The sequence below is a fragment of the Glandiceps talaboti genome, chromosome 13, assembly GCF_964340395.1.
Source record: "Glandiceps talaboti chromosome 13, keGlaTala1.1, whole genome shotgun sequence".
NCBI lineage: Eukaryota > Metazoa > Hemichordata > Enteropneusta > Spengelidae > Glandiceps > Glandiceps talaboti.
In genome coordinates, this window is record NC_135561.1 from 22,335,986 (window position 1) to 22,352,427 (window position 16,442).

Sequence of the window (16,442 nt, forward strand, 5' to 3'; positions counted from 1 at the left end):
TGCTATTACCATTCTACAAGTAAAGTAAAATGTACTAGATCAATCAAGTAGCTAGTATATAAAAAAACTGCTTGCACACTTATGTAAATGGCTGCAAATTAGTATGGTAACATTTATGCAAATTAGCCACCCCATAATTTTTGCATACAGTATGTGGAGAACACTGGTAGGTTAAAAAGAATTTAATCATTAGAATAAATAGTGTGACCTATGACCTTGATGTCTATGTTGGCAACAATATGCATTGACCTCAAAAATAGAAACCTGTTTAATACTAGTATTTGTAGCCACTGTGGTAATAATGATGTCATGGTTGCCAGAAAGCCTGAACACATTGACCCTATTCATCTATAAAGTATATTATCTGTAACCATAGTGACCACGATGGCCTGATGGTTGCCATGGTTGATGATGTACATTAGGTGGTCTATATCGTTGTTGATTCATAGCCATAATTTGTGCTGGTGTCATGGGTATTGGTTTCCCAGGTTGTTGTTGCCAACCACTTGGAGACTCTTGAAATTGTCTATATCTATGTCCATGGCCATATTGGCTTGTTGTTGCTTGTCTCTGGGTTCCTTGAAACTGTGCAGACATATGTGACTGATGACCCCTTTGGTCAGCAAAGGTAGATAAGTTGGCAGGCATAGAGTGTGATCTGTGGAAATGCATGTCTTCCATGGGTGCAGCTACATGACTGTTAGGGGTTGTAGGTCTACTGTTTCTACCTTCTGGAGTGTACATAGGACTGCTTTGTCCACCTGGACTGGCTGTACTTAAGTGTTTACTTCCAGGTCGACATTGCAAATTGAGTGGACGATTGAACAAACGGATACCATTCATGAGTTGTATAGTATATGGTATAGATACATCATGTTTGAATTCAATAAATGCATAGTTACGTCTGTTACCATCTTTGTCTTTAGCAATCTTTACATCAATCAGTGGTCCTGCCTGTAAAACATAGAGAATAAACCAATCAGTGGTCATTAATGTGAGACAACATAGATAGTAAACCAATAAGTGGTCATGTATGTGAGACAACATACACAGTTTGACAGTGGTCCAATCAGTGGTCTTGTATGTGAGACAACATAATGATACACAGTATGACAGTGGTCCAATCAGTGGTCTTGTATGTGAGACAACATACACACTGTGACAGTGGTCCAATCAGTGGTCTTGTATGTGAGACAACATACACACTGTGGCAGTGGTCCAATCAGTGGTCTTGTATGTGAGACAACATACACAGTTTGACAGTGGTCCAATCAGTGGTCTTGTATGTGAGACAACATACACAGTTTGACAGTGGTCCAATCAGTGGTCATGTATGTGAGACAACATACACAGTATGACAGTGGTCCAATCAGTGGTCTTGTATGTGAGACAACATACACAGTTTGACAGTGGTCCAATCAGTGGTCTTGTATGTGAGACAACATACACAGTTTGACAGTGGTCCAATCAGTGGTCTTGTATGTGAGACAACATACACAGTTTGACAGTGGTCCAGTATGTGAGACAACATACACAGTTTGACAGTGGTCCAATCAGTGGTCTTGTATGTGAGACAACATACACAGTTTGACAGTGGTCCAATCAGTGGTCTTGTATGTGAGACAACATACACAGTTTGACAGTGGTCCAATCAGTGGTCTTGTATGTGAGACAACATACACAGTTTGACAGTGGTCCAATCAGTGGTCTTGTATGTGAGACAACATACACAGTATGACAGTGGTCCAATCAGTGGTCTTGTATGTGAGACAACATACACAGTATGACAGTGGTCCAATCAGTGGTCATGTATGTGAGACAACATACACACTGTGACAGTGGTCCAATCAGTGGTCTTGTATGTGAGACAACATACACAGTATGACAGTGGTCCAATCAGTGGTCTTGTATGTGAGACAACATACACAGTATGACAGTGGTCCAATCAGTGGTCTTGTATGTGAGACAACATACACAGTTTGACAGTGGTCCAATCAGTGGTCTTGTATGTGAGACAACATACACAGTTTGACAGTGGTCCAATCAGTGGTCTTGTATGTGAGACAACATACACAGTTTGACAGTGGTCCAATCAGTGGTCTTGTATGTGAGACAACATACACAGTTTGACAGTGGTCCAGTATGTGAGACAACATACACAGTTTGACAGTGGTCCAATCAGTGGTCTTGTATGTGAGACAACATACACAGTTTGACAGTGGTCCAATCAGTGGTCTTGTATGTGAGACAACATACACAGTTTGACAGTGGTCCAATCAGTGGTCTTGTATGTGAGACAACATACACACTGTGACAGTGGTCCAATCAGTGGTCTTGTATGTGAGACAACATACACAGTTTGACAGTGGTCCAATCAGTGGTCTTGTATGTGAGACAACATACACAGTTTGACAGTGGTCCAATCAGTGGTCTTGTATGTGAGACAACATACACAGTTTGACAGTGGTCCAATCAGTGGTCTTGTATGTGAGACAACATACACAATATGACAGTGGTCCAATCAGTGGTCTTGTATGTGAGACAACATACACAGTTTGACAGTGGTCCAATCAGTGGTCTTGTATGTGAGACAACATACACAGTTTGACAGTGGTCCAATCAGTGGTCTTGTATGTGAGACAACATACACAGTGTGACAGTGGTCCAATCAGTGGTCTTGTATGTGAGACAACATAATGATACACAGTATGACAGTGGTCCAATCAGTGGTCTTGTATGTGAGACAACATACACAGTTTGACAGTGGTCCAATCAGTGGTCTTGTATGTGAGACAACATACACACTGTGACAGTGGTCCAATCAGTGGTCTTGTATGTGAGACAACATACACAGTATGACAGTGGTCCAATCAGTGGTCTTGTATGTGAGACAACATACACACTGTGACAGTGGTCCAATCAGTGGTCTTGTATGTGAGACAACATACACAGTTTGACAGTGGTCCAATCAGTGGTCTTGTATGTGAGACAACATACACAGTATGACAGTGGTCCAATCAGTGGTCTTGTATGTGAGACAACATACACACTGTGGCAGTGGTCCAATCAGTGGTCTTGTATGTGAGACAACATACACACTGTGACAGTGGTCCAATCAGTGGTCTTGTATGTGAGACAACATACACAGTTTGACAGTGGTCCAATCAGTGGTCTTGTATGTGAGACAACATACACACTGTGGCAGTGGTCCAATCAGTGGTCTTGTATGTGAGACAACATACACACTGTGACAGTGGTCCAATCAGTGGTCTTGTATGTGAGACAACATACACAGTTTGACAGTGGTCCAATCAGTGGTCTTGTATGTGAGACAACATACACAGTTTGACAGTGGTCCAATCAGTGGTCTTGTATGTGAGACAACATACACAGTTTGACAGTGGTCCAATCAGTGGTCTTGTATGTGAGACAACATACACATTGTGACAGTAATTGTCTGTCTCAAACATTGTGAGACAAACAGTCCATCTGAGTCTCACTCTCAGTGCCAAAAATCTGAAACATTTCTTCACATTACATATCTCTTTGTATTGCTTTATTTTCTGATTCTGTTACAGGAGAATGCCACCATTCATCATTTCATGATTTACATCACCTACATGTATATTACATTAAATTTCAGAGAATTACCAATTTGAACTTCTACCTCATTTAGGGATTCCTTCTGTGGGCCACACTAGAGTCTACAGAAATGAATATGTGAACAGTGAATATTCACTTACAGTCTGAAGATAATAAGCACTTATGAATCAGTAATTTAGATATGATTTGGTTATTGTGCAGTGCTGGGCTTAGTCTAGTCCTGTTTGCATATGGAGAAAGTCACCGTATTGAGGGTCATGTCAGTAATCTAGACCTGTGCACCTTATGCAAGCAGGCCTAGGCTTAGTCTATTCTAGCTAAGGCTTTCTTCTGATACGATACGACAAGATACCGAAGGTTAATTTATCGAGGGTGAAACACCCTATCTATCACCTTCACAGTTAGCAGAATAGACGGAGTCTAGCAGCAAAACTATGCTTAGTCCTGCCCTGCTTGCAGCCGGAGTAAGTCGTCCGGCGGGTGTTGAGCGAAACGAGTGCACCGTCTGCAAGCAGAATTATACCGGGCTGGGATCTTAGTAATAATATAGATCAGATGCTTAGATCTGGATATAATATACGTTGCGGGGTTTCTGACTTGTCGAAACCCCGCAGCTTATACATCCAGAGCTACTAGATGCTTTGCGTGAACCATAGACGTTCCACCAACGTTGGTGGAGCGTCTATGCGTGAACCAATACATCTAATACATGTGTACATGTACCGCCATAATGAGTGAAAGAAAGCACAGCTGGCTATGGTCATGGAGGTAGTACAAAATAGTCATTCCTACCTCCATGCTATGGATATCGTGTAGTGTAAATTATTGTATACCAGTACCTGTACAAATAGTTCATATAGTAGCTCTTCATTCACTCTGTTAGTATCTAGATTTCCGACCCAAAGTGTCCGATCCACTTGGTTTTCCGAGTTCCCTGTCATATTACCAATGACTCCGACAGTGTTAGGTACGGTAAAGACACAGCTGAATGGCGTTCTTAAGGGATTTCCCAGAGAGCATTGCGAGGTATTGTTTATTGTTCAGGTCAAAGGTTAAAACTTGCAAGCTCCCTCAGTCATTGTCAGTCAACAGCAGTGTCTACGGTATAGACACATGGCACAGCGAGCATGTAATTGATTGATTGATTGATTGATTGATTGATTGATCGATCGATCGATCGATCGATTTATTGATTGATTTATTGTTTGGTTGAATGGTTGACCAATTGAATGATCAATTTTGAGGTGCAATATCAGGGCCGTAGCCTGACCAAATTGCCGGGGGGGGGGGGGAGAGAACCTTGTCTTGGTGCAATCATGCATTTATAATTTAGAAATGACCAAATTGCCGGGGGGGGGGGGGGAGAACTTTGTCTTGGTGCAATCATGCATTTATAATTTATAATGGAGTCACGATGGGTGAATGGTTAGCGTGACCGGCTTGGAATCTACAGGTTGCAGGTTCGAGCCCTGTCGCTGCCTGCTGTTTGTTTCTGAGTGGCTAAAGTCCTTGGGCAAGATTTGAACCACAACTGTGCTTCAGTCAACCCAGCTGTATAATTGGGGACCTGGTAGGATGTAGGTTGCAATGTGAACGCTTTAATCCTATGCGCTGAAATGGCTGCAATGGATTGTATGCTCCCCGGGGAGTTGAGGAAGATCCGAGCCAGGGGTAATAAATTGTAAAGCGCTTTGAGCACGGTGTGGGAAAGCGCTATATAAGAACCCAACATTATTAATTTAGAAATGTGCTAATTTACATAAATTTACATGTAATTTACATAATATCTATTTAAAATACGCAATTGAATATCAGAACTACTGTCCTTGGTCCTCACCAGAATTTTTTATTTTGTCCCTAGACGTTGTATTTTTTTTCTCTCTCTCTTTCATTTCTGTATATTTATTCAATATCTGTATAATCTGTATAAGTTCTGGTGAAATAAATTTCAATTCAATTCAATTCAATTCAATATGTAAGGCCAGAAAAAATAAAAACATTCTGGTCAACGGGTAACCTAACCCATCACATTAGGTAGGTAGGTCGATTTCATTGTTCACAATGTTTGACAAGGATAAAACAAACCGTATATAATGATCGCAAAATATTTCAGGTCGAGTTTAGATAGAACTTATTTAGTCATCTTGATACTATCTCATGCAATTTGTCTGCATAGCTACAGTTAGGAAATGTACACAATTTACGGTTAAACAAATTGTGTAGTTCCTCTCACCCTCTCTTCTAAAAAATGTTAAGCCCCGCCAAATGAAACTCAAGCATTATTTTAGCCACCCCTTCTGTCACCTACACTACAGTGGAGATATAAAATCATATGGTACAATGGTGCATGAGAATATCAGTGATAGCCAACTACAATAATACTCCGAACGAGATTTACTCAGGATGTGGATTTCACATGCATAAAGAGATGTCTCTAATTAGCTCTAACCTATACAGGGAGGTACTTAGCCAGACACCTTCATGGCATCTTGTTTTGGGAGAAAGATAATGATCACCTTGATTGCTACTGATTGGAAGGAGACAACTCCAAAGGTGAAAAATATATTGAAAATAAGACAGTGTAGGAGGCCATTTAGAGGCATAAAATATCAAACCATAGACATAATTTTAAAGTTTTACAATGCTTGAATATGGTAATAAAATACCAGAATTGAAACAATTATGCTATGCATTACATATCATCTGGAAGTGTATTTTGTTGTGGCAAAGCTGAAAGAAATGTGCACTTGGTAAATGACTTCTCCTGAAGTTTACTTTGGTTCAAAAAAAACTTTTCAAGACTTTCAGACTTGTGATCTAAACTTTTGTTCAATTCTTTTTAGTGCACATTGGATATGCAACAGCTTAATTTAATCTCAATTCATGCTTGTATGCATCATCAGAGCCAAGTAAACCACTGTATAAGATATTATATAATTTGGAATAGACTGAAATGTATATTGTTACATGTACCTATATATTCAGAAAATATAAAGAAATATCATTAATTTTGAAAAAAAAAATGCGAAGCCCGCATGAGGATATATTGCCCATCACCAGAAAAAATACATTGGGTAGGTTGAACAGCTTTTTCATTTTTTTCTGGCCCAATGTCGTATCTTTCAAAGTAGTTGCCGAAAAGATGTCACATTCAAAGTAAAAAAAATGGATGGTGCTTTCTCAAATAAGTAACACAACAAAATAATCATTTTCTTTACCCAACTCCCAAAACTTTTATGGTCTCGTTTATGTCGGAACCCAAGGTGAACTCAGTGAATTCTCCTTGTCATTATCATTATAATGGAAATTGAAGTTTGGATTTTGATGTCGAAGGTACAGCCCTGTTTACAAATTCAGGGCTATTCTTTCCATAGCAAATTGTCACTTCAAAATGAATTGCGGAATAACGCTAGTGTCAGTGTGCAATGAGATAATTATATAAAACAACATTTTAACCAAAGACAACGTCGAACACAATTATTAAAAATGGATCTTCAAAGAGTGGATCTTAAACTGCGTACCTAGTTTAATAGTTTTTCAGGGCCACCAAATATTCCAAAAAGAGATATGCCGTTTTATCAGTATGAAATGTTTTAATATAAGGAACAAGATGTAAATGAGACCGAGCGCATCTTCGGAGTCACTGCATGCAGCATAGCAGGCGACCTCTCGTTGAACGACTTTTTCCGTCTTTTCTTTCGAGTTTCACTCGCTGACATTATAATTGCGACTTGCTATCTTCAAATGAAGGAGACTTTCAAGACTACTGTTACTCGCGGAAAATGCACAGTAAATATGTGCACTTCTTTTGTACTTTCCTGCACAAAGAATTTTTCAATTGCTGCAAAAAGTTACAATTTTCAACTGGACACATTTATATTCAAAGTTAAGCCAGCATACAATAGCGATATAAAATACATATTAGCGAGGAGTCAGTGTACAGTCACTTTAGTGAACCATCAATTTGAATCGCATATGCTAGGAATCGTCACGTAAATAACGATTTTAAAAACGTCGCTATGTATTCAAAAAGAAGCTTTTTTTCGTTCTTTTCCCCAAAATCTCAGGGGGTTGCAGATGCCCCCCCCCCCCGCAGGCTACGGTACTGGATATTGATCAATTGACTCACTGAGTTTGTGATATGAAACTTTGTTTTCTTTCCCTGGCTACTTTTCTCTCTTTCAGCTGTATCTAATATCTCTCTTTATTGACTAAATAAAGACACCTTGTCAATTCTTCTCCTCTTATCTAAATTAAAACACCCCTAATCTCATAATTAGCATGGATCAGTTACCTTAAAGCTTGAAAATTTACTTTATGTCTAATCTTCTGTGAGATGATTACATTGAACAAACAGTCAATCATGTACACACACTAGTAGGAAGTAGTCTCTTCTGTACTAGGTTAATGTATAAATCTCATTGCTTGGGTAGATCAAATCATTTACAAAGGTTATAACATACAAACAGTTTAAAGTCTTTAGCATTGAGCGTTTGCGCAGCCTTGGTCGACAATCTTCATGCCTCACGAGTGTGAAGCTACCATCATATTCATATTCATCTTCACTGTCAAAAGTTGACCTCTACGATCAATGTGAATATGATGATAGCTTACACCTCATCATCAGATTCGAAGTACTTCCGAATGGGTACGAACATGCGTTCGGCAAATCACATATCCTTCATTGGCAGGTTGAAATAATGTGATTGTAATTACTTTTCACTTGATTTGCCTGGATTTGCATGCTCTCTGGTTATTTTTGCCAGAGTATCCAATTTGCACCATGAATTATTGTTGTCATGGACCATTATTTTTCACAATCGATTGCGTTGACCGATCCCGATCAAGGGAACTACACACATTGTGATAATTGTGGTCTTGACAACACTATTTTGTGTAAATTTCACCAGTGTAAGTGTTAAGTAGGGTGTCAAAGATAGCAGCACTGCGGGAAATCAAAACACACCCAGCCAGGTCGTATTTTATTACATTACTCATACAGGTTTTTTGTACACCCACATACATGTATTGATATTTCATTTTCAAAGATATGGGAAAGGCATACTAAACATCCAAATTAGTTTTTTATATGACAACAATAATTCATGGTGCAAATTGGATACTCTGGCAAAAATAAGAAGAAAGCATGCAAATCCACGTTAATCAAGTGAAAAGTAACTACAATCACATGATTTCAACCTGCCAATGAAGGATTTGTGATTTGCCGAACGCTTGTTTGTACCCATTCGGAAGACTTCGAATCTGATGATGAACGTGTGAAGCTATCATCATATTCACATTGAGAGTAGAGGTCAACTTTGAAAGTGAATATGAATATGAATATGATGGTAGCTTCACACTCGTTCATGCCTCAGAATGACATTCCATAGTTACAGCTGGCCACTAGGTGGCGCTATGATCAGCCGATCGTAGACGGGTTTTATTTACGAATGTACTATACATCACTGGAAGTGATCAAACACCGTCTGGAATTGATAACACCTTGAGTGATAGAACTGAGATCACAGAGAATAAAGGTCTCTGTCCACCAACACTATAGGTAGTATGGAAACGATGTGATATAGAGTTAGTGGTATTTATTAAAGCTGTTTGACAAGAATGAAACTTTCTGAAGTCAGATTGGTTGTGTGATAAAAGATTATTCGAACATAAGAAATTATAAAAGTGAGTATGCACATGTCTTTCAAGTAGTTTAGACAACACTGGTAAAACTGAAATAGGTCTGCAGTTGGAGATGTTATCTGTAGCACCGTTTTTAAATATAGGTGTTACTTTAGCAGATTTCCATTGTGATGGAAAGCGTCCTGTTGTAATTGCACAATTTAATAGTGTGGTTAGACTTGACGTAATTTGGAGTGCGCCAACTTTTAAAAATCGTGCACTTATACCATCTAGACCAACAGATTTATTGCAATCAAGGACCTGAAGAAACACTTGACTCATTTAAAAGTGGTATTTTACCAGAAATGCTGAAAATATTACTATTCGGTTTGATAAACTCAGAAGCGACATTTACAAAGAAATTATTGAAAGCATTGGCAATTTCTTTGTTATCAGGTATTTCATAACCACCTTTGATGATAAGTTGGAATGTGAGTTTTAATTTGAGAAACAAGGTGTTTAATCTATTTCCAGAAGTCGAGATTAGTTTTTTCTTACATACTATTGTAAAAGTTGCGTTTTTGATAGTCTGATCAAGTTTGTAACTTTGTTACGCCATTTTTATACAATTCATTCAGGTTCTTTTTCTTGTAGTTATCCCTAAATTTAATTTAAAGTCTAAAACATCATTCCACCACTTAACCCTTTGTGAATGTTTAGATAATACCTCTAGAAACAGTTTATTCCATGTTTGTAATTGAACGGAAACATCATCATGACTGTTTGTTATGGACCACTGTACCTCTTCAAGGTCTTGGCAGAAGGAGTGAGGGCCGAAATTTTTTGTACATCTATACTTTATACTATTGTGGGTTTTAGAGGCAATTTTGTGTGATGTTTGTCTGATAATAGAAACAGGATAGTGATCACTAAGACCGATACACGAGACCTGAGTGTGTACTATCTTGTCAGGCTGTGTGGTCAAAATGTGATCAATACATGAACTGGTATTATCAGTTACTCTTAGCAGTTCTTGTTTGGCTATCAGATAGGCAATATTTTCATTTCTGCTATTTTGTTATCGTCCTTTAAGTACTAGTTATACCAAGGGCTTTCGCTAAATATATGTCTTTGAATTCGTTCGAACGTGTGTCACCGAAACGGAGTGTTCCATTAATAAAGTTGATTTGTTTTTCAACCAATTTTCTCCGTTCCAAAGCGAAATCAGACTTCTCTTTCGAGAATTTACAATATCGACACCATACTCTGTAAATACTGCCATCTATTATGTACTTGCTGTTTTCACTGGTATGGATGTTCATCCACTCAAATTGTTCAAGCCATCGTGCCAATTTTACATCTTTAAATTTTCCAGACTGTAAAGAATGAACTTTTCAAGCCACAACATTTGAAACATCGCCTGTTATCTTTTTGCGATTAGCTGGTTGTTCATCATTTCCATCACTTGTACTTGGCTTACTAGCTGGAGAAAAGAAATGAGTTATATGTCGTTTACTCATACTGGAATCGGTAGTTCTCCGCTGTATAGGTACACGGTCAAACTGTCATGATTTGAGGAGAGACGTTGAACTAAAATCTTTAAAAATCACCGATGTCAGGGGCAAAAGGGAGTAGCCAATGAAAAACCAGAAAAGGACAATTTGTGTCGAAATCGAAGGCTTGCCGACATAGTCATGTACAACAACAAACCTATCAAATTTGTGTACACTGCTCATGTGAATGGTCGTCCATTGTTATCTAATAGAAGTGTCAATCAAAACTAATATCAACAACATTGTTTGTCTTCATATGTTTTGATACATTGGAGTCAGAGTATGTCAGTCAGGATATTTCGTCTACACTGCGACGTATAAATTACTTGCAAGTGCGACCTTCAAAATTGCCGGTAAATTTGAAATTTCACAGTTTATATACCAGTAAATTTAGAATGTCACCTGCTAAATGCCGATATTTATAGAATTCACCGGCATTGGCACATTAAACCTCTAGCACATACAAGTTATGGTACAACCATCTAGCACATAGATATGTTATGGTTCAACCATTTATACCCCTAGCACAAAGATATGTTATGGTACAACCATTTATACCCCTAGCACATAGATATGTTATGGTACAACCATTTATACCCCTAGCACAGATATGTTATGGTACAACCATTTATACCCCTAGCACATAGATATGTTATGGTTCAACCATTTATACCCCTAGCACATATAGATATGTTATGGTTCAACCATTTATACCCCTAGCACATAGATATGTTATGGTTCAACCATTTATACTTCTAGCACATAGATATGTTATGGTTCAACCATTTATACTTCTAGCACAGATATGTTATGGTACAACCATTTATAATTCTAGCACATAGATATGTTATGGTTCAACCATTTACACTTCTAGCACAGATATGTTATGGTACAACCATTTATACTTCTAGCACAGATATGTTATGGTTCAACCATTTATACTTCTAGCACATAGATATGTTATGGTTCAACCATTTATACCCCTAGCACATAGATATGTTATGGTACAACCATTTATACCCCTAGCACAGATATGTTATGGTATAACCATTTATACTTCTAGCACATAGATATGTTATGGTACAACCATTTATACCCCTAGCACAGATACATGTACATGTTATGGTACAACCACTTATACCCCTAGCACAGGGACATGTTATGGTACAACCATTTATAACCCTAGCACATAGACATGTTATGGTACAACCATTTATAACCCTAGCACAGGGACATGTGATGGTACAACCATTTATACCCCTAGCACAGAGACATGTTATGGTATAACCACTTATACCCCTAACACAGAGACATGTTATGGTACAACCATTTATAACCCTAGCACATAGACATGTTATGGTACAAATATTTATACCCCTAACACAGAGACATGTTATGGTACAACCATTTATAACCCTAGCACATAGACATGTTATGGTAGAACCATTTATAACCCTAGCACAGAGACATGTTATAGTACAACCATTTATACCCCTAACACACAGACATGTTATAGTACAACCATTCATACCCCTACCAGAGACATGTTATAGTACAACCATTTATAACCCTAGCACAGAGACATGTTATGGTACAACCATTTATACCCCTAGCACACAGACATATTATGGTATAACCATTTATACCCCTAGCAGAGACATGTTATGGTACAACCATTTATACCCCTAGCACATAGACATGTTATGGTACAACCATTTATACTTCTAGCACATAGATATGTTATGGTACAACCATTTATACCCCTAGCACACAGACATGTTATAGTACAACCATTTATACCCCTACCAGAGACATGGTATGGTACAACCATTTATACCCCTAGCACAGACATGTTATGGTACAACCATTTATACCCCTACCAGAGACATGTTATGGTACAACCATTTATACCCCTACCAGAGACATGTTATGGTATAACCATTTATACCCCTAGCACAGAGACATGTTATGGTACAACCATTTATACCCCTAGCACAGAGACATGTTATAGTACAACCATTTATACCCCTAGCAGAGACATGTTATGGTATAACCATTTATACCCCTAGCAGAGACATGTTATAGTACAACCATTTATACCCCTAGCATATAGACATGTTATGGTATAACCATTTATACCCCTAGCAGAGACATGTTATGGTATAACCATTTATACCCCTAGCACACAGACATGTTATGGTACAACCATTTATACCCCTACCAGAGACATGTTATGGTACAACCATTTATACCCCTAACACACAGACATGTTATGGTACAACCATTTATACCCCTACCAGAGACATGTCATAGTACAACCATTTATACCCCTACCAGAGACATGTTATGGTACAACCAATTATACCCCTAGCACACAGACATATTATGGTACAACCATTTATACCCCTAACACAGAGACATGTTATGGTACAACCATTTATACCCCTAGCACAGAGACATGTTATGGTACAACCATTTATACCCATACCAGAGACATGTTATAGTACAACCATTTATACCCATACCAGAGATATGTTATGGTACAACCACTTATACCCCTACCAGAGATATGTTATGGTACAACCATTTATACCCCTACCAGAGACATGTTATAGTACAACCATTTATACCCCTACCAGAGACATGTTATGGTACAACCATTTATACCCCTAGCACAGAGACATGTTATGGTACAACCATTTATACCCCTACCAGAGACATGTTATAGTACAACCATTTATACTTCTAGCACATAGACATGTTATGGTACAACCACTTATACCCCTAGCACAGAGACATGTTATGGTACAACCATTTATACCCCTAGCACAGAGACATGTTATGGTACAACCATTCATACCCCTACCAGAGACATGTTATGGTACAACCATTCATACCCCTACCAGAGATATGTTATGGTACAACCACTTATACCCCTACCAGAGATATGTTATGGTACAACCATTCATACCCCTACCAGAGATATGTTATGGTACAACCATTCATACCCCTACCAGAGATATGTTATGGTACAACCACTTATACCCCTAGCACAGAGACATGTTATGGTATAACCATTTATACCCCTAACACATAGACATGTTATGGTACAACCATTTATACCCCTAGCACATAGACATGTTATGGTATAACCACTTATACCCCTAACACAGAGACATTTTATGGTACAACCATTTATACCCCTACCAGACACAGACATGTTATGGTACAACCATTTATACTCCTAGCACATAGACATGTTATGGTACAAATATTTATACCCCTAGCACAGGGACATGTTGTGGTACAACCATTTATACCCCTAGCACAGAGACATGTTATGGTACAACCATTTATTCTTCTAGCACATAGATATGTTATGGTTCAACCATTTATACCCCTAGCACAGAGACATGTTATGGTACAACCATTTATACCCCTAGCACACAGACATATTATGGTACAACCACTTATACTTCTAGCACACAGACATGTTATGGTACAACCATTTATACTCCTAGCACAGAGACATGTTATGGTACAACCATTTATACCCCTAGCACACAGACATATTATGGTACAACCATTTATACTTCTAGCACACAGACATGTTATGGTACAACCACTTATACCCCTAGCACAGAGACATGTTATGGTACAACCATTTATACTTCTAGCACATAGACATGTTATGGTACAACCACTTATACCCCTAGCACAGAGACATGTTATGGTACAACCATTTATAACCCTAGCAGAGACATGTTATGGTACAACCATTTATACCCCTACCAGACACAGACATGTTATGGTACAACCATTTATACCCCTACCAGAGGCATGTTATAGTACAACCATTTATACCCCTACCAGAGACATGTTATGGTACAACCATTTATACCCCTAGCACACAGACATGTTATGGTACAACCATTTATACCCCTACCAGAGACATGTTATGGTAGAACCATTTATACCCCTAGCACACAGACATGTTATGGTACAACCATTTATACCCCTACCAGAGGCATGTTATAGTACAACCATTTATACCCCTAGCAGAGACATGTTATGGTACAACCATTTATACCCCTAGCACAGAGACATGTTATGGTATAACCATTTATACCCCTAGCACACAGACATGTTATGGTACAACCATTTATACCCCTAGCAGAGACATGTTATGGTACAACCATTTATACCCCTAGCAGAGACATGTTATGGTACAACCATTTATACCCCTAGCACACAGACATGTTATAGTACAACCACTTATACCCCTACCAGAGACATGTTATGGTACAACCATTTATACCCCTAACACACAGACATGTTATGGTGCAACCACTTATACCCCTACCAGAGACATGTTATGGTACAACCATTTATACCCCTAACACACAGACATGATATGGTATAACCATTTATACCCCTACCAGAGACATGTTATGGTACAACCATTTATACCCCTAACACACAGACATGTTATGGTACAACCATTTATACCCCTAACACACAGACATGTTATGGTACAACCACTTATACTTCTTCAACTCCCTTGGAGCACTCAATCCATTCTACCACTAACAACAGTCAGGATTAAATCCTTCACATTATAATCTCTATCCTACCAGGTGAGGTCCTTATTCATGTAGCTTGGATGACTTAGACAAAATGACAGGTCAAATCTTACTTGAATTGTGGGCATGATACAACGAAATTTAGGGTTAGGGAGGGAACATTAATAAAATCAACTCAAATCATAAAAGATGAAATTTTTATTCTAATCATTTTAAATTACAATACAGTAGACTTTTTTTGATGATTGCATTTTAAGGGAACACGCTTTAAGCGTTTCAGTTGTATCAAAGCTTCAAAAAGATATACTTGCTTCCACTATTTCAGAGGTACACAATTAAAATGAACTATGTCTTTCTTCAATTCAATTCAATTCAATTCAATTCAATAACTTTATTATCCGTATATGAATGCGGAAATTTGTCTTTCGGCTCAAAACAAATTTACAAACAATTTACACAAGTACAATATATACATATACATATACATACAGTGAGTTTAAAATGACTTTACAGTGAGTTTAAAATAGACACAGCTGTTGGAACGAACGATTTTTTAAAAAGGTTTTTCCTTGCAAGAGGCATTCTGTAACGGCGACCAGATGGGAGCTTAGTGAAAGAATTATGTAAGGGATGCATATAATCATTGACTATTTTCTGGGCTTTTCTGTTAACTGCCGTATGATAATGACATGCCAGTGTTGTTTGACGACAGCCAATGATCTTCTCTGCTGTGTTTACAATACGACAAAGTTTACTCTTGTTTTTAACCGTGAGATTACCATACCAAAGGATTATATTGAAAGTCAAAACACTTTCAATAATAGATCTATACACTAATTGCAGCACGTTCTGACTGACATCGAATGACTTTAATTTCCTAAGGAGATATAGTCTCTGTTGAGCTTTTTTCGCAATATAGTCTGTGTTTTCGGCAAAGGAGAGCTTGCCATCGAGAATTGACCCAAGGTATTTGAAACTAGTAACAACTTCAACAGAGTCTCCATTCATTGATACAGGTGTGAATTGGTCAGTTACTTTATGTGCTACAACTAATTCTTTTGTTTTTGAAACATTCATTTCT

At 38.1% G+C, this 16,442-nt stretch overlaps 1 protein-coding gene across 2 annotated transcripts in view; it reads right to left on the reverse strand.

Annotated features, from left to right (window-relative positions):
* The window catches only part of LOC144444668 (RNA-binding protein 7-like), a 16,963-nt gene extending 12,406 nt beyond the window's left edge, over positions 1-4,557 (reverse strand). For both annotated transcript variants that reach the window (XR_013481861.1, XM_078134173.1), the window contains exons 1-2: positions 4,443-4,557; positions 1-954 (exon numbers count right to left, since the gene is read on the reverse strand). The exon at positions 1-954 is cut by the window's left edge. Coding sequence is in view for 1 of the 2 variants with exons in the window: in XM_078134173.1 (XP_077990299.1) it covers positions 361-954; positions 4,443-4,544 (696 nt within the window). In the remaining variant the exon portion in view is untranslated. The remainder of the gene's footprint in view (positions 955-4,442) is intronic.
* Positions 4,558-16,442: the final 11,885 nt, after the last annotated feature.